General features: G+C 40.1%; 1 protein-coding gene across 2 annotated transcripts in view; it reads left to right on the forward strand.

Annotated features, from left to right (window-relative positions):
* Window positions 1–26,185, forward strand: part of SBNO2 (strawberry notch homolog 2) — a 67,241-nt gene that overhangs the window by 30,923 nt on the left and 10,133 nt on the right. For both annotated transcript variants that reach the window (XM_075282788.1, XM_075282797.1), the window contains 21 exons: window positions 2,326–2,487; window positions 4,045–4,131; window positions 4,225–4,321; window positions 4,424–4,584; window positions 4,674–4,807; window positions 5,785–5,875; window positions 7,683–7,826; window positions 9,509–9,626; window positions 9,783–9,888; window positions 10,013–10,166; window positions 10,343–10,519; window positions 12,980–13,077; window positions 13,190–13,269; window positions 13,668–13,862; window positions 14,121–14,248; window positions 14,321–14,449; window positions 16,990–17,125; window positions 17,216–17,328; window positions 17,422–17,493; window positions 17,588–17,696; window positions 22,814–22,885. In XM_075282788.1, coding sequence (XP_075138889.1) covers window positions 2,326–2,487; window positions 4,045–4,131; window positions 4,225–4,321; window positions 4,424–4,584; window positions 4,674–4,807; window positions 5,785–5,875; window positions 7,683–7,826; window positions 9,509–9,626; window positions 9,783–9,888; window positions 10,013–10,166; window positions 10,343–10,519; window positions 12,980–13,077; window positions 13,190–13,269; window positions 13,668–13,862; window positions 14,121–14,248; window positions 14,321–14,449; window positions 16,990–17,125; window positions 17,216–17,328; window positions 17,422–17,493; window positions 17,588–17,696; window positions 22,814–22,885 — 2,563 coding nt within the window. The remainder of the gene's footprint in view (window positions 1–2,325; window positions 2,488–4,044; window positions 4,132–4,224; window positions 4,322–4,423; window positions 4,585–4,673; window positions 4,808–5,784; window positions 5,876–7,682; window positions 7,827–9,508; window positions 9,627–9,782; window positions 9,889–10,012; window positions 10,167–10,342; window positions 10,520–12,979; window positions 13,078–13,189; window positions 13,270–13,667; window positions 13,863–14,120; window positions 14,249–14,320; window positions 14,450–16,989; window positions 17,126–17,215; window positions 17,329–17,421; window positions 17,494–17,587; window positions 17,697–22,813; window positions 22,886–26,185) is intronic.

Here is a 26,185-nt window from a genome sequence, read left to right on the forward strand (position 1 = left end):
AGATAGCCAAGTTCTGTGCCTGGCTAAGATCTGGCAGTTGCTGTAGTGCAAGGTCCAAAGATTATTTGTATCAGGATATAAATTTCTTAGGATTCAACAGTGTTTTACCAAACTATAACTTCTATTAGATTATTCTACCTGAGAAATGTAGACATTGGTCTCTTGTCACTTTCGGCTGTGGGTTTACTAGCTTATTCTGCTATTGTATGGGGATTTCTTTTTTAGATGATGTCTTTGTACTATTATATCTCGTACTGGATATACAAGCAAGCTAATACATAAATGGCAAGCACATAGACTAGTGCGCTCAACTTCTCCAATGCATCACCGTGCTGTATACAACTACTATGGACTTTGCCTTTGGCAGTCTGCATGCATACTAGTTTTTATATGACTAAACCAGTACTGGGATGGTTTAGAGACCAAATGTCCAATCTGTCTTTAAAATGGTTTTACAGTGTATTACAGATATATAGCTATATCTGTGTGTCTGTATAATTTGTTTACACCTTTTCAGAGTTCTTTACTGCGACATTCCTTGTATGTTTGCCACTTTGTAGTGACATATAAAAAAGTGTTATATACAATATTTTTTAAAAAATATTTGTGATGTGTTTTGTATTGTTTTTTTTTTTTTTTTTGTTTTTTTTTTAAAGTTCTGTATGGTTTGGGGTTCTTCTGTTTTTCCATTGAATTCACTTTGGGACTTGAACCCTGAAAAAAAAAAAAAATGACACAAAATAAAAAGCTACCAAATACTCATGTATTACTGCCATAAAGAGTGCAGGTTACTTTCAAAAACATTGCCAATTTTTACGTGAATTTATTTGCTCAGTTTAATGTGCCATAAACACTGTGTGACAGAGGTCTTTAATACATTCCCATCTTCTTATTTTGATTCTCCATATAAAATATTGCACTACCAGTCTTTTATGCTGATATACAATTCACCTCGTAACCTTGATAGGGAATGGATGTTTTCACTGAAAGTGATCTCATTCGTGTGGTTTTTCCAGCAGTTTCCAGTAAATTCAGTCATGAGAACTTTTTGCTAATTTCTAGTGCTAGTATGTTTCTCAGCATGTTGGTGGCTTGTTTGGATAGTATAATGGCGAGAACAATTGCCATTGTTGTCCCAGATTGAGAGCTGTTCTGGATATATGTTCTTTTCTTTTCTCAGAATAATTAGGGTCATTTAATAACTTGTATTTTTGCACCAGACCCTACAGGTATGGGTAGAGATTGGTGGTACAAATATTACAAACCAAGTGTGTTGCTGAGGGGTGTATTCACAGTGACATTTTATTTTTCATTTCCATTTGTCTGCTCCCTTCTAGGAGCAATGTACTGGTGACCAATGGACCCATAATACTACCAGAAACTTCACATTATGGATGTGAAGACTGCCTTAGTGCTTCTAACGCCAGTATAAAACTATCTATAAAACCTAGTATTCTGTTGAATTAACTTGATCTCAATTAATGCATCATCTGAGATCATGTATTACGAGTGTCAGAAATCCTAATATTGTGAATTTCTTTCAGCTAATATGTCTTATGACTTGCCAAAAACCAGCGATTTAATACCTTTTTAATTGGAAACTTTGATGAACTTTGGGAACTGGTTGTAATTCTATTGACTGGCTCATGTGGTGCGTCGATAGTTGGTCCATGTAATTCATTTAGTTTGATTAATCTGCTCCCTTCAAAGATGCACAATTCTCATCTTCCTCAGAATCTGGAAATCCATTTGAGTCCTACCCCAGAGTCTGGTATATTCGATGCAAGCTTTCTCCTCCCATTGGAAATAAAATGTTCAATTTCTTAACTGTATTGAATAGTTGGGTGGTAGGGCATCAGATATATCGGACTCTGTCGCATAGTGCCAGCATGCTGATTTTTTTTTATTTTTTTTTTTAAGGCAATTATCGTTTGAGAATTATTATTTGTAGGCAAAATTGCGAAGCATTATTCAGTAAAATGGAACATCTGCAGGATGAAAACTCAGACTGTAGTGGTAATGGGGTCTGGGGTTTTTTTTTTTTTTTGTTTTTTTTTGAGGTTCATGGATCTTGAGAGGTTTATGATTACATATGATTGTCTTTTTTTTTTTTTTTTTAATGGTAGGACAATATGTGGAAAGCTTGGATGGTTTCATAAAATATTGCAATTATGTATTGCTAGTTATCCAGTTAATATTAGAAGTCTTTTCCTGGTAATTTTGGGTTACACTTTTCCTACATGTCAGACAGTGTTAGGATTTTAGGTGCTTACTTCCTTTTATTTATTTTTTTTGTTTCAAGTGTCCTTCCTTTCTTTCTTAAAGGACCCGCCTCCTTATTTTAATGACTTATCCAACCACTCCATCCTTTCTTCTCCGGATTCTTTATCTGATATCAAGGATACACAAGATTATCTGCCTGTTGACAGTCTCAGCAATGTACCCACAATATGGGATATCACACCACAAGATACCAGCAGTACATCGGTAAGTGCTGCCTGGGAACGTTCTCTGCATCAGTACATCATTAGATTGTCTTTCTGTTCAACTATGCAAGTATTACCCTAAACTCTGTATGCGATCCTGCAGCCAAGGTTATCTGGTTTTATAAAAAAAATGTTGATGCTGTATGGTATGGTTAAATATATACTCTAATCAATTTCTTCTATCAACACTTCTATAAATTAAAAAAAAAAAAAAAATCCTGTAGTTGTCCAGGTGTCCCTAGGCAGGGACATCCCTGTTGTTGGCATTTGCTAAATATTAACCCCTTCCTGTTCTGCACTGTACTATTAACTCACTGTGAGCGTATAGTTAAAGGAGAGGTGTGACTCTGGCATGACTTCCTGGTCTCTGCCGTATTATACAGGCTGGACCTAGAACTACACGACGTAGTCGGAATATATTCCGACTCCAGCGGCTCAGCCCTCCAGATGCCATGATCAATAGCGATAACTGCATCTGGCTGGTTATGGGGCAAAATCGCCTCCCCCTTTCCAATTAATGGCCTTCTGGCTGCCTATCTCAGTTGCACATAGGGATACTATGTGTGACGTCCTGCAATACAGTGTATTGTAGTACATTGCACTGGGGATGAGCTGATCCGAGGCTCAAGTTTCGTTATAGAACAGGAAAAAGGAAAGTGTAAAAAAAAAAAAAAAAAGTTCAAAAACCTCCACCTTATACTTTAAATAATGCATAATGTAAACATAATAAAGTAACAAACATCCATCCTAGGTATCCCCATGTGCGTATAAGTCCACACTATCCAAAAATAGCGATATTTATCCCATAAAGTAAACAATGAAAAAAAAAAAGTATACCACAGCATTCAAATTAATTTTGGTCATCTTACTCTCTACCCCCCCCCCCCCCCAAAAAAAAAAGAAACAATAAAAATTGATCACAGTCATACATATCAAACATTGGTACCACTAAAATCTACAATCTGTCCCGCAAAAAAGAGCCCTGACCTAACTCCAATAACAAGACAGTAAAAAAAAGTTCTAGGTGTCAGAATACGATAACCCCAACCAAATTGTTCATTTTCAAAAAATGTTTTATTCAGTAAAAGTGGCAAAACGTAATAAAAGCAATACAAATATAGCATTGCTGTGATCGTAATGACCAAAGTTGCCATGTCATTTCTTAAAGAAGAGTAAATGCCATAACAACAAAATGCTAAAATATTGATACAATTGTAGGTTTGTTGCATACTGGCACGGATTCAGTTATGAATTTTGGAAGGCGGAGATTGAATATATAAAAAGTTGCTGAGCATTAAAGTCCAATTTACATTGCATCCTTAAAGGTTTTAAAAAAAAGTCTCCCAGCTTGTAGACATCTGATTTGCTTATATAATATGTACAGTCCTTTGGATTTGTCTTTGGTGTCATTTTGGCCATGTCATTTGAAGAGCATGGGGATTGTTTGCTGCTATGTATCACAACAGTAAAGGCAGACCGATCTTGACTTTTGTTAAATTTCCACACATGCCAGAATTATTTACATTAACTGATTTGTATATCTCTTCTCTTTGGTCAGCTTCTTTCCTCCAATCGCCCATTTCTAGGTCTGGACAGGTTTGAGGACCTGCAAGCGATAATTAATACGCCATCAGTACAACAACGTGTAAGCTATAAATACCAATTCTGCACCCATGGGTGACCTTTACAGTCGTCATGTCGAAGATAAATTCTTACTTTTGTTCTTTATTTTAAACAGCCATCAAATCCTGTTGTAGAAGAAGAAGATGATGATGATGAAGATGCTGAGGAGCTGGGGCACACTGAGACCTATGCAGATTATATGCCTTCTAAATGTATGTTCATTTACAACAGCTGAATTAATTTATGTGTTAAATTCTATTATTAATTATATTTTTAATTTACCATGATGTTATCATCGTTTTGTCTTGTGTCAGCCAAACTAGGTATCCAGCACCCTGACCGAGTAGTGGAGACCAGCACCCTCTCCAGTGTCCCTCCTCCAGACATCACATACGCTCTTTCTCTTCCTAGTTCAATTGTGGATAAAGGGCTTTTGTCTGCTTTACAGCTTGAAGCCATAGTATATGCTTGTCAGGTGTGTAATGACAATATTGCTGAAGCTTGTATGTTGCTTCTTGCTTCTGAAGACATTGGTTTTACATTTTCTGTTCTGCTCTTTTAAAGCAACATGAAGTGATCCTTCCCGGTGGTCAGAGAGCGGGATTTCTGATAGGTGATGGAGCTGGAGTAGGCAAGGGACGAACAGTTTCCGGGATCATATTAGAAAACTTCTTAAAGGGCAGGAAGAAAGCTCTTTGGTAAATTTGTCTCTCAGTGTATGACTTATTTAATATTGATAATTATGTACTTTTTTTTTTTTTTTTTTTTTGCTGGACACTCAGCAAATAAGCTGTCCTATTATGGAAAAATGTGGTGACACTTTCTTGCTGGCAGTGGCAGTTTTATGTAAGATAATAGCATGTCTGATTCGGGGCTTTTTATGTTAAAGAAAACCTGATTTTTATTTTATTTTATTTTTTATTTCAATTTTTTTTTTTTTTTTTTTTTTTTCAAAAACAGGGACAAATTTGTATGGTAACCTTTTTTTTTTTTCTTTCTTTCTTTCCTTTTAAAGAGATTTTCTCCTCTCCCCTTCTCATTCTGGTTTTTAGTTTAGGCAAACATCGTACTCTGTGCTTGTTGTAAATTGTGCAATCATTTCTGGATTTACATACAGAGTTAAGGGTGGCTCTGACCAGCACTGTTCTAGCCCTTATCAGGGCTTAGCAACCAAGAGTACTTTTCAGAGAAGGTGAAAGAAGAGACTATAGGTGGCCAGGAACAGGTACTGAGTAGAGATGAGCTAGCACTATTCGAAACGGCAGTTTTGAATAGCACGCACCCATAGGAATGAATGGATGCAGCTGGCACGCAAGGGGTTAAGCCCCATCTGCGTGCCGGCCGGCTCTATTCATTGCTAGGAGTGCGTGCTATTCGAAACGGCTCATCTCTAGTACTGAGTATTCTGCCCAATCAAAGAAAGGTGTTAGTAGGCAACGAGCTGTAAACACTGAGGAGACACATTCAACTATACCTGACAAACAGAAATAGATAGATAATGCAATGTATTGGGTAGTTTGATTATGATCCTGGAGATGTAAATACCACTTTAAAATTTAAGGGCCATCTACATCATCTGTCAGTGTAATACAGTGATCCAGATTGTTCACTTTTTTACATACAATACAAAACATTATTTTTTTTTAATCTACTCTACTGGTTTACTTCTTTCCAGGTTTAGTGTATCCAATGACCTCCGCTGTGATGCTGAACGAGACTTGCGAGACATTGAGGCCAATGGTATCCCAGTGCATGCCCTTAGTAAAGTAAGTCTGTCATAGTGTTTGACTACTTGCTTGTATACCTGTCTTTTATGTGTAAGTTAATCATCAACCAGATTTGAACCTCGTGAATGATAGATCAATTTTAATTTATTACCCACTTTTCCTGTTGGAAATAAACAACCTATAATTTTCCATTCATGAATAATTACTCTATAAAACTTCCGCCCGGCTGCAACACCCTCCATGTTGGCTCATTCATTTGAGCCGACGGGAGGTGAAAGCCGCGACCGCGATGGTCGCGGCGGGCGGGTTTTGACAAGAGAGAGACGCGGCTCTCTCTGTGTCAAAACCCGCGCGGGCAGTTCACGTGTGAACTAGCCCTCAATGTATCCAAAATAAATAAAAGTGTGTAATCCACACTTTCATGAGATCATATAAAGGGTATAGTGAATGCAAGGCTATCTGCCTGCTATTTATAATGTCTTATATCTCAGACAATCAATAATTCAGATACAATAGCTATTGTCCCAAGATCTGGGAGTAGACAGAACTTGTATTTCTACTTTATCCTAATATATTTTCTCTATCCTTTTATAATATATATATATATATATATATATATATATATATATATATATTATAATTTTCTCTGATCTCAAGTAGTATGGTAATTATGTTGGGATATCCTGAAGTGTCTGAAGTACACTCTAGCTCTAATAGTGAAAAATTCATTAAAATAATACACTCCCCTGACATGTTTCACCCACAAAGATTGTCCTCAGGGGTATAGGATAAGTCGCCATTGCTCACTAACACAGTACTTATATAGGGCTGGCAAAAGCTAAAGTGCCTCCCTTATGTAACATATACCCTCACTGAAAGTTAATGAGTACAATTCACCACCAAGAGCATAGATCAAACTTCTGCCATTGCACCAATCAGAAACTACACGGAATGCTCATAAATGAGGCATGGACGCTTTGGCAAGTGCATTGCATACCCGAGTGAACTTAGTCATTATTCAGAATCACAGGGTGCAAGTGAGCACATGTCCAATCATGCATGTGCACTGATAACTGCTCAGCATTTACCTTCCGATGCACGAAGAGAATGCCAGTGCACCTGCACAATTTGTGCGTGTGCACTAAGTAATCCCGTGCTCTTGGTCAATATTTGCCACATAAGCTACAAGTGCTTGGATCAAAAATGGTATTTGGTATGAATACTTCTTTTAGATATTAAATGCGCAGGCACAATGGCACTCCCACTCTAATTTATTCTTGAGATATTTATCTGTACGTATGTGACTATCTTACTTAATGTACATGTTGGCATGGAAATTGGTAAAATAACAGCAAAAGGAGCAAAATTATCTAGTAAGGCTTAATTTACTAAAAATGTCATTAAAAAGCCAATAAGATCTATAAGCTACTGAAATAAAATCTCCTTTTCATATTCTATCTCAATCATATTAGATGAAGATCAGCAACAAGAAAATATAAAAGTTTAGAAAAAGAAAATACTACAGTGTGCATCATAATATGCATAAAAAAACAAACTATTAAAATATCACTTTTTTTTTTTATCCTGTTTTTTTTTTGTACCTTGCCCCCCACCATACTCCTAGAATAAAAGATCAAGTCAGCTGTACCAAAAAATAGTACACATAAAAACTACCACAGTAAACTATGCTTTTCTATACTTCAGAATTAAAAAAAAAAATTACACCACTATATTATGGCATGTGTTTGAGGCATCTGTTTAATATATAGAGCATGCATATGTTAAGCATTGAAAAAGAAAAAGATTTGATCATTCCCTTGCACTTGTTGCCTGTGTTTATTTTTAGATAAAGTATGGAGACACTTCAGCTTCGGAAGGAGTACTTTTTGCAACCTATTCTGCGCTTATTGGAGAGAGTCAAGCCGGAGGTCAACATCGGACTCGTATTAAACAGATTATAGAATGGTGTGGAGAGAACTTTGATGGAGTTGTATCCTTACATGGAAATTATTAGATTGTTACCTATAGTTCCTACTTCAGTGTTCTTTAAATATAATATCTATTGCAATATCTTTATGCTTAAACAGATAGTATACTAAACTGGCTTGCATCCACAATCGTGATGAATCTCTGAGTTGTGTGAATTATTCTGTACAGTTAATCTGGTCATGTATTTCTATCATACTGTTTTATACTGATATGATAATTATTGATCTTTTTAGTTATATATTTGGACAACAAATTATTATAATTATTATAAATGTAGTGGAGCAGTAAAATAACCTCTGACTTAATTTTAATTGTAGCGGTCGTATATGTCATGCACTAGTCTAGTGGGTTTCAAGAAGTGGTTCATACACTTCTGGGGATAGGGGGGTACATCCAAATATCCTCAGGAGTATGCGCCGCAGTGAGAACCCCCTCCTCAAATGGGGTTCGTGAACCACAAACTACTATTATACTCAGAGTATAATTAGCAAACGACCAGGGAAAATGAGCCGTCATAAAAAACAGTGTTATGCTGGGTTCACACCAGCGTTCGGTACTCCGTATTGGGTTTCCGTCTTCTGCTGGCAGAAGACGGAAACCTGTTCGGCCGTGAGCGTTTTGAGCTCTCCGCGGCTAAACAGTTTTTTTTTTTTTTAAACCGTACACAGAGTACTGCATGTCCGACTCTGTGTCTGGTTAAAAAAAAAAAAAAGATGCCTTTGAAAGATGCCTGCAGGTTTCCGTCTCCTGTCCTGTTTTGTGCAGGAAACGGAAACTTGCAGAACGGAGCCCCGGGCGCAGATGTGAACGAGCCCTTAGGCTGAGGCCACACGTTGCAGAAATGTAGCTTTTTTTTTAATTTTATTTTTATTAAGCCAAAGCCAAGAATGACTACAAAAAGAATGGAAAATATTTCTCCCTTCAACTAAATCTACCCCTGGCTTTGGCTTAAAGAAAAACAAAAAAAATGCAGCAAAGTCTGCAACAAAGAAAGCTATGTTTCCACAACGTGAGGCCTCATTCTTACTCCCCTTCCCTGGGCACTGGTGCTGCTCCCCATGCTCCGCCGGTCTCCAGGACTGACGTTAGGGATCACAGGCCATTATACTGTATGAAGAGGCCACTATGGAACATTATACTGTATGAAGGGGCCACTCTGGGACATTATACTGTATAGAGATCACTATGACACTGCTGGATTTATTTTACATGATAGGGACACTGTGGGGGCCATTATACTAGGTCTCTGGGCACTGATGGGCCATCATTATATTTGAAAAGTGGGAATCGGTATGTATGAATGGGACTCAGCTCCTGAGGCAATGCCTTGGGCTAGATTCACACAACCGAGTTTTACTGTGAAACTTGGTCGGTGTGTTTGCTGGATTTACCAGCTTGACCTTCATGCCAGGAGTGAAACTCCTAGTTTCATAGATGATGCTTGGAGTTCCTGCCTTCTAGCAACGTACTGTCCCCTACCGATTACAGCACAGGTCAATCTCGGTCGTGTGAATTTAGCCTTACATTCTTTGCACCCCTGTGACGTACAGAAGTGTTACCATAGTCTAAGAGACTAAATATTGTAACTTTAACTATCTTGAAATTTTTAAGGTAAGAACGATTGGCTTTGGGTAAATGTTAATACTGTTTTAGCAGTTATTTCCTTGACCCTTCACTCAACAGATTGTGTTTGATGAATGTCACAAAGCCAAGAATGCCTCATGTACTAAAATGGGCCGTGCAGTTTTAGAGCTACAGAACAATTTGCCTTTAGCACGTGTTGTATATGCCAGTGCTACTGGTGAGTTTAAAAATCCTAGTGTCTTTCCAGTCTTGATATTTCTTCTCATTCCTTGTTGGTGCAGAGTGTCACTTAGGGGTTTTTTTTTTCCCTTAAAAAAAAAAAAAAAAAAAAAATTCACCATCTAGCTTCAGTTTTCTTGTCACCCTGTCACAGGTGCATCTGAGCCCAAGAACATGATCTATATGAGTCGGCTGGGTATCTGGGGAGAGGGCACATCTTTCAGCACTTTTGATGAGTTCTTGCACGCAATTGAAAAGAGGTACTCTATCCAGGGTGCAATACACGGTGATCCAGGGGTGGTAAATGATAAGAACCTGCCAGCATTTGACTCACGTTCTTATACGTCCCTAAATTAGTTTTCTTCCTTTTCTTCTCTTATACAGGGGTGTAGGGGCAATGGAGATTGTTGCCATGGATATGAAGCTGAGTGGTATGTACATTGCAAGGCAGCTCAGTTTCACCGGTGTCAATTTTCGAATTGAGGAAATTCCCCTGGATGAGCCTTTCACACAGGTGTACAACAGAGCGGCACAGCTGGTAGGAAAGAGGAGAAATTAAAATTATTGTGGCCATGTCGGCTAAGACAGTGTTATGCTTTAACTCCTGTTGACTTCTCTCTGCTTTTGGAATGTTGCGTGTTCGGCCCTTACTACATTGCAAAGACAGTAATTTCAACAATTCACTCTAATTCATTCTTTGCTATTGTCTCCTAGTGGGCTGAAGCACTGATCGTTTTCCAGACAGCAGCTGATTGGATTGGATTGGAGTCTCGAAAATCTCTGTGGGGCCAGTTCTGGTCAGCACATCAACGATTCTTTAAGTACTTATGTATTGCTGCCAAAGTACAGAGATTGGTAGCTTTGGCGAAGCAGGAGTTGTCCAAGGGCAAGGTGAGAATTTGTGCTCTTCTAATTGGTGTACACACTTGTAAACCTAAGAATGCTTTGCTGAGAAGCGTGTTGCTCATATTAAAAACCTAACTCATAGACTGTACAGTGGTTGTTTTTTCACTCAACTAGGCAAAAATGTGTGTCACAAGGTGACTGTGTACTGTGGGCAAGTGCATCTGCGCATGACCGAAACGCAGTGGCCACATAAGTTTGTAGGTAAACTGATCACCCAGGCGTTTCTACCATCATTGGGCACTTGTTGTCTTCCTCCTGCATAGTGGAAGTCCAGCTTCAAGTAGCAATAAAATCATTGGTCTGATTGCTTATGTTGCTTGAACGAATTTTGTCTAGATAAAAAAAAAAAAAAAAAAAAAAAAAAGTATTTTATTCACATAATAGGGCATAAAGCATCTGATAGGGAGTCCTCATGAGTGGTAAGCAGTAGGACCAACAGCAAACATACACTCAAACATACATTTCCTATCCTATGATTAAGGGACAGAATTTTAGCATATCTTTGCTGCATCAGAGCAATATTAACCACAAAAAAAAATTACAATTGTTATAAAAGTGTACATATCTTTTAAATTGAGTCTATCAGCAGCAATATTGGTATTAGACTAATGACAATACCTTGTATGGTGGCTTCTACACTTTCCAAAAATGCCTTTCTTACTCTATATTGCAGCCCAATATTTCTGAAATTCAGTGTTTTATTCTTAGGCAAATTATCTGAAAAGGACTCTAGTGGCGTTTCCTCTCCAACCAGGGCTTCACTGTCTGCTTTATATATTCACCCCTAACTGCCGCCCAGATCCACTCCCTAATGCTTGAGTGACATCTTTCATTTTGTCACACTTTGTCTGCAGTTAGGGGCAGAGATTGAAGCCCCAACAGGAGAAGAAACACCCCTAAAGCTCTTTTCAGCTTATTTGCATAAGAATAAAATGCTGATTTTCATGAAACTGGAGCTGTATGCAGAATAAGAAATACATCTTTGGGAAGTGTAGAAGCCACCCTACAAGGTACGTTTATTAGTTTGGTAATTAGTTTCTACAAAATGCAACAAAATATACATATCTTCACCGAAACAAAGAAACTAATATAGAGGTTTGTAAACAATTCTGTCGGTTATTCTAAATCAACTTTTCATAAATGAATAGCACAAGTGATAATAATGTTTGACTTTTTTCAAGAAATCTGTTTCCTTCTCCTTCTATCATGCTAAGTTACTTCTGAAATAGAAGAGGGGAGGGGGAGGAGGCTGCTGGAAAGACAAACCTGCTGCAGGTGCTACACGATGTAACACTTTATAACTAAGCTTATGTATTATAACCATGGAGGCTCTGACGGGGAGAGGTGACATTACAGCTCTTCCCCTTATCCTATACAAATACAGAACTGGAAAATAAAAGAACTGTTTCTTGAAATACTCTATTAGGCTTAGTTAAAGAGGCTCTGTCCTCGTACCTGGCATACCTGTTTTAATAATTGTATCCCCCCTGAAATAACAATTATAGATATTTTTTCTCATTGCTCTGTGTTTGCCCTTCCTCTGCTGTTCCTGCTTTAAATTTATGAATGAGTAAGCAGTTGGAGGTGTATCCTTACATAGTCTAACACTGCCTCACTATGTATCCACACACATCCTTTACAAGGGGAATAGTAACACCTAATTGTCAGTTTATTTATCATTTTCAGAAACCAAGATAGGGCATAATACAGAAGGCCTCAGAATTATGCTTATATTATGGTGGGTACAAGTGTACTAACATGTCCAAAAAGGCGACAGGTACTCCTTACAGTTCCTAGATTCGCCTTTGGTCTTCTTTTTACAGATTTCATTTACATCTAAGACAAAAAAAGTAATTTTGTGTAAGCAATGCTGTGTTTCATACATGTCCTGTATTACAATGCTTATCAACTACGCACCTGTAATACAGGACATATATGAAACAAAGTAATGCTTACACAAAACTACTTTTTTTTTTTCTGTAGGCTGCACAACATTCTTTAGCTTCAGAGCAAGATAAAGTAATATTACACCATTTTGTATGTGCATTCTTTTTAAAGCTAAATTTTACAAATGCCCATTTGGAGGTGATGTTGATAGCGTTGGCCTATGCACATTGAGCTGAGGCTTTAAAGCTAGTGGATTAAAAATAGCAGAAAACCTATTCGAAGAAGTAAAGGAGTTAAAAAAGTTACAGTTTGGGTGATGAGTTTGCCTGTGGTCGAACTGTATGATCACCTGTACAAAAATCACATGTTCAAAGTACATTTTGTCTCTGCCTACAAAGATGATTGCGATATTGTAATGTGACTCACACTGTAAGTTACATTTGTATCTTGGCTCCCCCTGTTGGTGGATAATAATAATGGAGTTTAAAGACTGACCAGTGAAAATTACTTGGAATGTTCCTTCATTACAATGAGACTTTTTAAATTGTTTTCTTGTAGTGTGTTGTTATCGGCTTACAATCTACCGGGGAAGCTCGTACACGAGAGGTTATGGATGAAAATGATGGTCGTCTTGATCGCTTTGTGTCAGCTGCCGAGTGAGTATGAGAGAATATATCCAAGAACAAGAATATATTGCATATTGTATATTGCATCTTTGGTTTCAAATAAAATGGTTTGGTTTTTTTTTTGTTTTTTTAAACTGCTCAGAGGTGTGTTCAAGTCCCTAATACTGAAGCATTTCCCTTCAAACAAAAGGAAACGTGAGAAAAACTTGCTGAAAAGGAAAAGTGAGTAATGGATACATTTTGCTGAGTAGGATGGGTAATGACATAGCAGTGGGAGGATCAGCTGTGACTGCACAAGACAGCGTAGGCAAAACGGGAGAGGGGTCCAAGTGGCAAGGGAGGTGACTGCCACATTTGCATTTTCCATGTTATTTTTTTCCCAAATCTACATAAATGGCATGTAAGTGGCATATGTTGTTTATCAATCTTTGTGTTGGTGGAAGTGTTTGGAAAGGTGGTAGACTTCCTTTAACCTACTTTCTTGGTGTATAGTCTTCTGTACCAAGTGAACGTTGTATTTCCAAACATTAACTCTATGTAGGTGCCAAATGCTTTGTTTTCTGAATGTTTACACCTATGAAATCTTTTCACTATACTGCACTTCTTCTGACACTTTGCAGAACGTGGAAAGCCGCGGAGCGGAAAGATGACTCGTGGAGATTGTGTGGGACTAATCCGAAACAGTGAGGAGAGCAGTTCAGATTCTGAAGGCGTGCTGGACAGTGATTTTAACTCTTCCCCTGAGTCCTTACAGGACAATGATGATGTCATATTTGTCGAACACACATTTAATGGACACATAGTTCCTGACCGTGGTAAGTCGTTAAGGAGGAGAAGTAATTAATGAGATCTCTGGCTGTAAAAAGTATGTCCAACACCTGACTAGGCCATATCTATACTAACTGTTTCGTTACCATGTGCTGTCCCTCATTTGTGTGAAAATGGGGTAGGCAATACATTTTCACAGACCAAACTCTCTGAAAGGCTCCTGTGAGAAACCTGTCCGAGAATGAGTATAGCCTAATGATACATTTGTTTGTTTTTTTTTGTTTGTTTTAATTTTGCGGTTCTAGGTCCAGAACAAGTGGAACAAATGAAGATGGATTTGTTGTCCAAGGTTGAAGATTTAGGAAAAGTGTTACCTCTAAATACATTGGATGTACTTATAGACCAGCTTGGGGGTCCAGACAATGTGGCAGAAGTATGTAAACTACATCTTGCTATCTTTATAGATTGTAACTTGTCCAGGTTTATAACCGGTTATTTTCCATAGATGACTGGTAGGAAAGGACGAGTGGTTCGCCGCTTTACTGGTGTGGGCTTTGAATCTCGAGCTGAACAGAACCTTTCTATAGATAATGTAAATTTGCGAGAGAAGGAACGGTTTATGAATGGCACCAAGGTGAGCTGATGTGGCTGTTTAATTGTGTAACAAAGCATAATACTTCTTGAACTATATTACTTTGTATATTTTGCTCAGTGAAATTTTTTACTATACTAAATTAATTTATAGGACTGCCTTTGTGGGTACATTTGTGCCATTGTTCTCCACTGCTAATAGGTTGACATCTTTTGGTCAAGTCTTTTAGTTCTGTTTGTCATACCAACCATGGGAAACTGTTTACATTTAAGACACCCTGCAAAATGTTTTAGTCCGGGGGGAGTCACGAAAATTGTAATTATAAACCTTCCCGGTAAATGTCAGTTATTTCAGTACCCGTGTTCACCGTAAGAACATTGGATTTTTAGTTTTCATTGGACATCTTTTGTTTTCCTCCTTATTTTTCAATTACAGCGTTACTGATCTCCTGAGCAACTCCTAGTATTTGTAACCAACGAAGGGAAATGTGTTGAGCGTATATGATAACCTCTTTTTTTAAAATGCAGTACAAATCATCTTGGGGTCTGACCATATACTGTATTATTGTACATAAACCTTTGATCTCATAGTTGTCAGTTGACTTAACCAGTTGCTGCAATACCCATGTGCAAAAAGGCAACATAGATTATTGTTTGGGGGCATTGGACCATACTTTATGAAGTTTTATTTTTATTTACATTGTTCTATGATCTCATAGTTGCTGACTAGTTTATCTTTTCTAAAACTACAAAACCATTGGATAATGGAATTCTGGCTCAATATCCACTAATAAGTAAACAAAAGAACACCTAAAACTTACTTTTTTCTACTGTTGCTCATACAATTATATATAAAAGGGCAGAAGATAGTGGTTATAGATAGATGTAGTGCTCACTGCATTATAATTGAAAAAGGGCTACTGTTAAGAAACCAGGCTATCTCTGTATGCTAATAATGTATATAACATATGTGCCCCAAAATATAGGTCCTAAAACATTGATGACAAGATCATCATGAAAGGCAGGCTATCAAACTGTAAAGTCACCTTAGCACCATAAATATTAGAGCATAAGTGGAATATAAGTTGTTGATGAAAGAGAGCGGCATTTTTGCTTCAGACTCATCAGCTGTTCAGTTTACATTAGAACAAGCGTGGCGGTAGCGACCTGTTCTCCGTCACCACACTAGCTAAATCCACTATCCTAGACTAAATTCTCATAAAATAGCTTGCTTATCCTAGAACAACAGTAGTAAAAGTTAAGTTCGGTGTTCTTTTGTTTACTTATTAGCCAGTTTATCTTCATTCTGCTACATATCTCTTAGTGGTATTCACATTTTTTTTATATACTTTTAGTGGATTTTGCATAGACTTTGGGATATATTTTCAGTGGTCACTAGGATAGAATTTCCCTGCATCTATACGTGCCCTCACATTTATTGGGAAGGTTTATAATTACAGTTGTTCCAGATCCCCACGAACTAAAACATTTTCCATGCAGTCTTACACTAGGCATGACCAATATTATGTGGACAGCCTGGTTATCTATGTTGACAGTATCGCAGGGAGATCTGTGTAGTTTTATTGGACTAGCCACACTGCCATTTTTTAATCATATTCATTAAACATTATATTGTTTTTGGCAATCCCTCACCTTGGCTAGTTTTGTTGAATTTGTGAGAGTGAATTTGTACCCCATAAGTGTCTCATTGAAAAATACTATGAATCTCACAAAAAACAAGCCCTTATTTAGCTACAAAAGAAAAATAAAACCGTTTTAGCTGTCCAAACAAGTCTGAACAAAAATGAAAAAAATTCTTGTGGGTGTTAAAGAGGTTTTCCAGGCTTAAATTTTATTTTTTTAACTTGGCTAGGGGAGGAGGGAATAATGAAAAGCATACTTGCCTGACCCCGGTGCTCCGCTGTCCTCCCAGCGTGGTACAGTCCTGCTGCTCAGCTGCTTTCCTGCAGTGGAATTTGTTAGCACTGTGCCTTCACTGAGGCCCCCAGTGGTCACATGTCTTGGGAAGATAACAGAGCTACGGAACCCCCAGGGATAGATGAGTGGATGTTTTGGGGGGGTTTTTGTTTTGTTTTGTGTTTTCACTTATCCCGGCTCTAATTTAAAAATAAAATTTTTATCTTGGACAATTAAGTCAGTACTCACATGATTGTTTTATAGTCTGTGCTAAGTGTAATACTTGGGAGTTAACAATAAGGAAGGGACAGGTGAAGGGTGGTATTGCTGCATAATCAGACTACACATTGTAGTCTGTTACCCTGGAAACAGATTGACTTTGATGAGAGAAGATTCTTTTTTTTTTTTTTTTTTTTTCCAATTTATTGGAGCAATGTAATGTCACTTTACTGAGCACATTTTGACCACTGCCCAGCCACATCAAGGCTTAAATTATCATTATAACTGCAGATTGCTTACAGCCCTTTTCTAAGGTCTTGCTTTTGTTTGATTAAAAAGTAATGCAGTTTTTGAATTATCCAGTGAAATTGTCACAGTTAATATCTTTGCCTTCCTTTTATATTTTGACCACCACTTGTCACTGTCTGATGCACATTCTATATTCAGCTTGTGGCAATTATATCGGAGGCATCAAGTTCAGGTATCTCTTTACAAGCTGACCGCCGAGTTAAAAACCAACGTCGACGCGTACATATGACACTGGAACTACCGTGGAGTGCTGACAGAGCCATTCAACAGTTTGGTATGTACATAACCGTTATCCTATTGCCTGGATTTACTTTTTCCCCACTTCTGCCATTCTAAGTAATGTCTAACGGCTTGACTTGTCCAGGTCGCACGCATAGGTCTAACCAAGTCTCTGCTCCAGAATATGTTTTCCTCATATCAGAACTTGCAGGAGAGAGGAGATTTGCTTCTATTGTAGCTAAGAGATTGGAAAGCCTGGTGAGTTGTATTTTGTGTCTGTTCTAATTCAGTTTAATCTCGTAGTCAATACTTCCACATTCGTGAAATCAACATGTTTATATACATAAACAGGGTGCTCTTACTCATGGAGACCGAAGAGCTACAGAATCAAGAGATCTCAGCAAGTACAATTTTGAGAACAAGGTTAGACTGACATTGAGTTGTGTTATAATGTATAGATGGTTGGTCCTTTGCCATACGTTTGTGGCTTCATTACTTTCTTTCTTTTTTTGATCAGTATGGTTCAAGATCACTGGAACAGATCTTATCTGCTATTCTGAACCAAACACAAAGGGATGTGCCTCCGCCACAAGGGTACCCTGGGGGTCCTGCTACTTTCTTTCAGGGTGAGTTGGAATGATGCAGTTACTTTCTCACCTGTTTTTACAATGAGAAAAATAATATCTTATGTTCTTTTTACTAGAAGCAACACTGATACTTCTGTATGTATTAAAATTACCATCATCATAAAGATTCACCTTGGGTTCTAAGGAAACTTGTCCACCATAAACTGACCCCATCATGTGAAGGCTGAAATAATTCCCTTTCCATTGGTCACTAATACAATCTTTCTGTTGCAAAAAAGTCAAGTTATAAATGTTGAATGCATAAAAAAAATCATATGCAAATTAACATAAGTAGTCACACTGGGCGTGGAGTCGTTTCAAGCTTTAGCCTAGTGTCTCTGTCTCCTCACTCCCTGACATCACCATACTATCTTCCTAACTGCTGGCTAAATCCATCAAAGGGTCCGACCAGGCACAAGCGCTTCTCTGTTCTCTGCAGTGCGCACTAAGCAGTAGGTGGAGCATCATAGGTGCTCTTGTTCTGCCGACTCCAGGACACAGGTGCATGTTCAACAGCCTCCTGAGTAGAAGTCAGTCATGCTTAGGAGGTGCTATTAGAAAGGATAGCGTGACTAGAAGCTGCTCTCCGGCCACCTTTGACTACTTAGGTTATGACTACTTTGCATATGACTTTTTCTTCTTTCAAACATTTATAACTTCATGTCACTACAACATAGATTATAGATGGGACCCAATGGAAAGGGAATTACTTTATCCTGCACATGATGAGGCCCATTTATGGTGGAAAAATCACCTGACAGGTTCACTTTATATAATAATATTAAATTAAATGTATCGTAAAATAGGTTGGCTACTTACCCAGTGCTTTTATTTACTGAAGATCTGAATGCAGTTTTTAATTGCAGTAATAAGTAACACATTTCTACAATATCAGTAAACCAGATGGTTTCAATTTAATGCCCATTACCGTACAGGTGAAATGCATAATGCATACTTATTACCACAATTAAAAACTGCATACAGTTCTTAAGTACAAATGCATAGTGTAAACCCAGTCTCGAATGTAGTATAATATAAAATAATGCTTATGACATTTACTTAAAGAGGACCTTTCACCTCCTGGGCACATGCGGTGTAATATATCACTAGAAAGCAGACAGTGCCAGTACCGTAGCTCTTCACTGTCAGAAGGGCGTTTCTAACAGTGAGTCAGGAACGCCCTTCCTCACAGTAGCATCTATAGCGCTGTATTGTGAGAGCGGTGAGGAACGCTTGCACTCCTCCTGATAGTACTCGTCCATAAACGAGTACTAGGAGGCGTTCCTCGCCGCTCAGGGTCATCGCTGTACGGTACGGAAGGCCCCCTCTCACAGGACAGCACCACGTCCAGTTAGCGAGCTGGTTGCTGGTGGACATACTTATCCTATCTGTCTCCCCTTATCCTTGACTTTATATAGTGATCCAGAGCTGGCAATAGAAATCATTCTACTCTGCTTTTTGATCACATTGCAGTATAGCTGAGAAGACGACTTCTGCAGGGGAAGTAAGAAAGGGACTATGTCACCTGCCTACCAAGGAGGAGACTTAATCTCTCTAGAGCAGGGGTGCTCACACTTTTTCAGCATGTGAGCTACTTTGTTAGCTGACCAAGGCAAAAGATCTACTAGGGCCGGGTGGGGGCGGGCGTGTCTGTGGGTGGGCCGAACGGATCATGAGAGCAGGAGACAGCGGCGTTCTGTTTCCGCTCAGGGATCCCCGGTGTCTGTGTTTTCACAGCACAGGCTGAGAGTTATCTCTGGACACTGGCAGGCTGGGGCTGCGGCAGCCCCGCCTGCCAGTATCAGGAGATGACTCTGAGCCTGCACTGTGAACAAGCAGACACCGGGGATCCCTGTATCCCGCGATCGACCCATACGTCCTTTGCGATCTACTAGTAGATTGTGATTGACGTATTGGGCACCCCTGCTCTAGAGTTAGCCCTCAGCTGCAAAGATTAGCAGCTACACCAGCAGGGACACATGAAAGCATAGGTTTGAATTGTATTTTTATTATTTAGAGTAGGGGTCAGAAACCTTTTTTGTTTCATCTGCCAATTAAAAAAAAATAAAAATCAAAGATGTAGTTGTCAGTGTGCTATGAAATATTTATAAGGAAGTTGACCTTTATATGAAAGTTTTATATAGAGCACACCATAACAAAAACCAACTAACTGGTTGATTATACTTCTATTTCATTGTTATCCTTGTCCATGACTTTCTTGTGCAAAGATGATTCTTTTCTGGTGGATATGACTTTTGGCTGGTCACAAATACTCGCCAGCTTGGCGGGGGCAGAGGATGTCCTTCCTATATCCTATATCTGATTTATGGTATAAACTACAAATCTGCCCAGTCTTGCTGAAGTGAACAAACGCCTACGTTGATATTTTCAGCGACTATATTATACTTTTGCGCTTGCATCAAACTTCAAAAACAAACTCAGACAATTGCTAGGACGCCCTGCCTCGTTCTTTCCTCCTTTAGTGCTTCTTCCCTTCCATATGTGTTTACATGGTCCATGAGACAGAGAGAATACCTGGAGCAGCAGCATTATAAACATTAGAGAGATTCCTGTGCTGAGTAAATTTGCCTTAAGTGCTAACCCCGACACAGGTGCCAGAGGCTGCAGATTTCTAGCAAACAGCTGGTAACATCCGTTATTGATTTTTAGCTTGAAATAATTAATGGGATAATCGCTTTATCATACATCATGGAGAAAAGTATTAGAACTTTAATGACATCCCATTCTATATACATAGGCATTAATATGGAGTTGCCCTCCCTCCCCCTTTTTGTAGCTAAAATAGCTTCCAGTTTTCTGAAAAGGCTTTGTACAAGATTTTGGAATGTGCCTGTAGAATTTTTGTTCATTCATCTAGAACATTTGTGAAGTTAGAAGTTGATATTGGAGGAGAGTTCTGGTTCATCCCAAAAGTGTACGTTGGGGTTTTTCTTTGCAGAATCTGCCTCAAATTCTATGTCAAAAAATGGCTCCCAACTTCACTTCAATGGGAGTCAGGAGCAGATTTTTTTTTTTTCTTCTAGCAGATCTTTCTGCTACACCTTGGATTCCACCTTGCACACCGCATTGAAATGAATGGGAGGCAGAAAGAAATGCTAGTTTTAGAGCATTATTATTTTTTAAAACCACTAGAATATTTTTTCAATAATGTTTTTAAGGTAAAATCCACCTAAAGATAGGCCTTGTACATGTCTGGAACTAATGTTTCCACCTCCATGATTGACAGTGGGGACGTTGTCCTTTGGCATTAACTCAACTCGCTGTGTTTGGAGGAAAAGAAATGCCCAAAGAGCTCAATTTTTGTCTCATGTGACTACAGCACCTTCTCTCAGTCACTCTGAGAATCATCCAGGTCTTCATTGACAAACCTCAGGTAGGCCTGCACATGTGCCTTCCTGAGCCAGGAGGACCTTGTGGGCATTGCAGGATTTTAATCCATTACAGCGTAATGGATTTCTTGGTGACTATGGTTCCAGCTGCCTTGAGATCATTAACAAGTTCCCCTTGTGTAGTTTTAGTTTGATCTCTCACCTTCCTCATGATCAAGGATACCCCACAAAGTGAAATTTTGCATGGAGCATGTCGATTGACAGTCATTTTGTATTTCTTCCATTTTCTTACTATTGCACCAACAGCGTCTTACTTATGGCTTTGTAGCTCATTCCACCCTTGTGCAGGTCTATGATCTTGTCCCTGACATCCTTAGAAACCTCTTTGGTCTTGCCCATGTTTTAGAGGTTAGAGTCTGACTGATTTGAGTATGTGGACAGGAGTCACTTATACAGGTGACAAAATAAGACAGTATCTAACTGGTCTGCAGGAGCTTTAGAAAGGCTATTTGTCTCTTACCTTTAGACGTGGTCTCTGCACCGCCGTTCCTTAGAAATACCGGTTTTCACCGGTATGCAAATGAGTTTTCTCATAGCAATGGGGGCGGGCCCCAGCGCTCAAACAGCAATGGGGGCGTCCCCACTGCTGTCAGAGAACTCTCTCCAGCGACGCCTCCATCTTCAGCTGCATTCTCCCTGCATCTCGCTGGCAGAGCCGACTGCACAGGCATCAGAGCTGATGCAGAAGGAAGGCGATAAGCGAAGGGGAGGATGCAGCTGAAGGAGGCATCGCTGGAGAGAGTTCTCGAGCAGCAGTGGGGACGCCGCCATCGCAGTTTGAGCGGTGAGGCCCACCCCCATTGCTGCAAGAGAACTCATTAGCATAACGGTAAAAAACGGGATTTCTAAGGAACGGCGCCACATAGACCACGTCTAAAGGTAAGAGACGAATAGCCTTTCTAAAGGCTATTCCGACGTCTAAAGCAGTAAAAATAGCTATTTAGTGGTAGAATCCCTTTAATGGTTGGTAGGGGATCAGATACTTATTTCTCCATGCAAAATGCAAATAAATGTATAAAATTTATACAATGTGATTTTCTGGATTTTATTTTTGATATCATATCTTTCACTGTTAAAACGAACCTAAAATTATAGACTGTTCATGTCGTTTTTTTGGGGTTTTTTTTAATGTAGATTGTGAGCCCCACACAGCGCTCACAATGTACATTTTTCCCTATCAGTATGTCTTTGGAATATGGGATGGAAATCCATGCAAACACAGGGAGAACATACAAACTCTTTGCAGATGTTTTTTTGCCCTTGGCGGGACTCCAGCGCTGCAAGGCTGCAGTGTTAACCACTGAGCCACCGTGTGACCCCTAGACTGTTCATGTCTTTGTCAGTGGGCAAACTTACAAAATCGGCAAGGGATCAAATAATTATTACCTTCACTGTACCTATCTTATTTAATATGTTTTTTTCTACATGTCTCAGTATGGAAAAGGGCAACAAACTATATAGGGTACTCCTATATAGTATAGGGTATACAGGGTACTCCTGACCTGGAATACCCTGTTTTGGTCTCTTTCAGGTGAATGGGATGCCTGTAGCAATGTTTAACAATACATGATACTAATATGCATGTTTATATTATGCCCAACTTCTTTACAAAGGTTGGAATTCTTAAAAAATAAAGGTTGAAATTAACACCTGCAGTCTATTCTTTTAATTCTCAAATATGTCTGACCAGAATTAATTTTTCTACAGATATGAAGCAAGGCTTGCTGTCAGTAGGAATTTGTTGCAGAGAGACAAAATACAATGTTGTTGTTGACAAAGGTATGTAACCAATTCCCCTCAGTTGAAGCATCCTACCTCATAAGGTTAAGTTGACACAGCGGAAAAAGTTTCCTATGTGTAACTTTTCCACACAACTAGCTGCAACGGGATGCCGATGCAGTGCATTGGCATCCTATCGTGGCATTCTGCTCCTGATTTGGCTTGAATGAATGGGCCTAATCAGGAGTGAGTCTCGAGCCACGGACGCAGCGGCTGACTAAGCCGCAGAATATGCGGGAAGATAGGGCATGCAGCTTCTTTTTCTCACTAGCTGAAGAAAATCGCTAGTAGGAAAAAAAGAGCGAGGGCCTCCCATTGAAATGAATGGGAGATATTTTTGCAGGCAGATTTTGAGGCGGATTCCACGTCAAAATCCGCCTGCAAAAAAACACCATGTGAACATACCCTAAGAAGTTATGTTTTGTGTTTCTGTGAGAGTAGATACTACAGCTCTTTTGTAGGCTTAACAGTAGTTTTGTGGCTTCTGATTGTTAGTAGAGATGAGCGAACACCGTTCGATTCAAATACAGATTCGATCGAGTATCAGGCAGTTCGGGATATTCGATTACAATCGAATACAAGGCCGCAAACGCAGTAAAAATTTGTATCCCCTCCCACCTTCCCTGGCACGTTTTTTGCACCAATAACGGCGCAGGGGAGGTGGGACAGAAACTACGACAATGGAGGCAGTGAAAAAAAAAAATCGGAAAAAGTAACTGGCGGCCGGAAACAGATAACCTCCAATTTAGACGAATGGTACATTTACCATTCGACTCTAACTTGGGACTCTGAACTATGTGACTGTGAGACAGGGACAGATCTACAGGCAGGGTTAGCTACGGATTACCGTTATTTAGGGGGGAATGTTACTCACACAGCTCTTTGGGGCTCCATCTCGTCGGGATACCTGTCAGCTTGCGATATGCGCAAGCTGACTTTTTCCCATAGGAATGCATTGACCAGTGTTGATTGGCCGAATGCCATACAGAAGTACGGCATTCGGCCAATCAACGCTGGTCAATGCATTCCTATGCCGAGATGAAGCAGGCTGAACCTGCTACACACTCAGCTCTACCGATGTAGCAATCCAATGCAGCAGCGCTGAGTGTGTAGCAGGTCCAGCTCTGCTACATTGGACACTGCTACATCGCCAGCACTTAGGGTTGAGCCGATCTTGACATTTCAGGATCGTTTTTAAAATCCAATTTCCGATCATTCGGAGATTGGATTTTAAAAACGATCCTATTCACTACACAGCATGTAGTCCAAAAATTGTTGGACCCCACGCTGTGTAGTGATTAACCCCCCCACCGTTGTCCACTTACCTACATAGCTGCAGCTCCCAGCTCTTCTTGGTCCGGTCCTCTGTCCACATGTCTTCAGAGCGCCCTGCCCCCTCCTCCAGAGACTAGTATTATGGAGAAGGTGGGGCTTAGGAGAGTGTGGGCGGGTACTGGAAGGGTAGATATGAGTGATGCACTCACGTCTCCCCGCCCACACTCTCCAGCCGCACTAAGCCCTGCCTACTCCCTACAGCTCTACAATACTAGTCTAGGGAGGCGGGGTCCTCTGTCCTCTTCAGAGCGCCCTGCACCCCGCCTCCCTAGACTAGTATTGTAGAGATGCAGGGAGTAGGCGGTGCTTGATGCGGCTGGAGAGTGTGGGCGGGGAGACGTTAGTGCATCTGGAGTTGAGCTGAGCGCATGGCCCGATGTAGGAGAGCTGACATCGGGCCGTGCGCTCAGCTCAACTCCGGAGTAGTTGAGCGCTCAACTACATCTCTGCTACACTACATTTCTGCTACACACGAGATGTGTGTGACAGGAGGAGTAGTATCTGATACTGCACACTCAGCTCAACTACTCCGGAGTTGAGCTGAACGCACGGCCCAATGTAGCAGAGCTGGCAGATATCTAGCAGTCCGATGCAGCAGACTAACACACTCAGCTCTGCTAACATCAGCCAGCTCTGCTACATCTCTGGTGTAGCAGCTCTGCACTACTTCCAACCATCTCTCCATCTACTCCTCCTGTCACGCACATCTTGTGTGTAGCAAAGCTCAGCGCACACTCAGCTCTGCTACATCTCTACAACAGAGTGTAGAGATGTAGCAGAGCTGAGTGTGTGCTGAGCTCTGTTACACCAGAGATATGTGTGACAGGAGGAGTAGCTGGAGGGATGGTTGGGTGTAGCAGAGCTGAACGTAGCGGCTGTAGTAGCAGCAGTAGCGTAGTAGCAGCTGAGTGTAGCAGAGCTGAGCTTCATCTCCGCGGTCGCTGAGCTAACCGCACGGCTAGCTCTGCTTCATCTCGCCATAGGAATGCATTGACCAGCGTTGATTGACCAGTGTACAACATTCGGCCAATCAACGCTGGTTCTGCCGGAGGAGGCGGAGTCTAAAATTGGACCAGAATGGAAACTGCTGTGGACCGATTTTAGACTCCGCCTCCTCAGGCAGAACCAGCGTTGATTGGCCGAATGCTGTACACTGGCCAATCAACGCTGGTCAATGCATTCTTATGGGAAAAAGTCAGCTCCAGCATATCGCAAGCTGACAGGGATCCCGACATAATAAAGGTACTTGATGCCCCCAGACATGCTTCCTCTGCTGTCCCAGTTGCATTCCAGGGTGTTGGCATCATTTCCTGGGGTGGGATAGTGAACCTGGTGACCCTCCTGAGTCGAATGGTGGAATCCCCTGTAGCGAAGCATTTTCTCCCATAGACTATAATGGAGTTCGATATTCGTTTGAATAGTCAAATATTGAGCGGCTATTTGAAATGAATAACGAACATTTTACTGTTTGCTCATCTCTAATTGTTAGGACAGTCAACAGTAGGGCTGGGTGATTAAACAAATGAATTTGATATTCGTCTTGAGGTTTTTTCTGATGATTTTGGATTTTTTTTTGTGAACAGAATCATCTAATTCAATTTTTCCTGATGCCCATCGTAAAAGTGTGTCAGATGCCAGGACTTGCAATATATCACCTGCTTAACTCCTGTGATGGGATTTCTGCTGTTTCGTAAAGCAGGGCCTGGGTGGCAGTGCCTGTGATCAGAGAGTTCTGTGATCACAGGCATTAAACCTTTCAAGTGATATGGAGGGGTTACATTGCTGTCACTGTCCTTCCACTCCTTGGCTACACTTCATGTTAAGCACTCCATTCACCAGGAATGTAATCCCCCAGTAGTGCCCATAGCCCATTAGAAGTGAATGAAGCGCAAGTCACGCAAGCACAGTGCTGCTCCATTCACAAGTAGGCGTTAGTGGGACTTTCAGTCCCCCAACCTCCTGATC

The sequence above is a fragment of the Leptodactylus fuscus genome, chromosome 1 (assembly GCF_031893055.1).
Source record: "Leptodactylus fuscus isolate aLepFus1 chromosome 1, aLepFus1.hap2, whole genome shotgun sequence".
In the NCBI taxonomy this organism is placed as follows: domain Eukaryota; kingdom Metazoa; phylum Chordata; class Amphibia; order Anura; family Leptodactylidae; genus Leptodactylus; species Leptodactylus fuscus.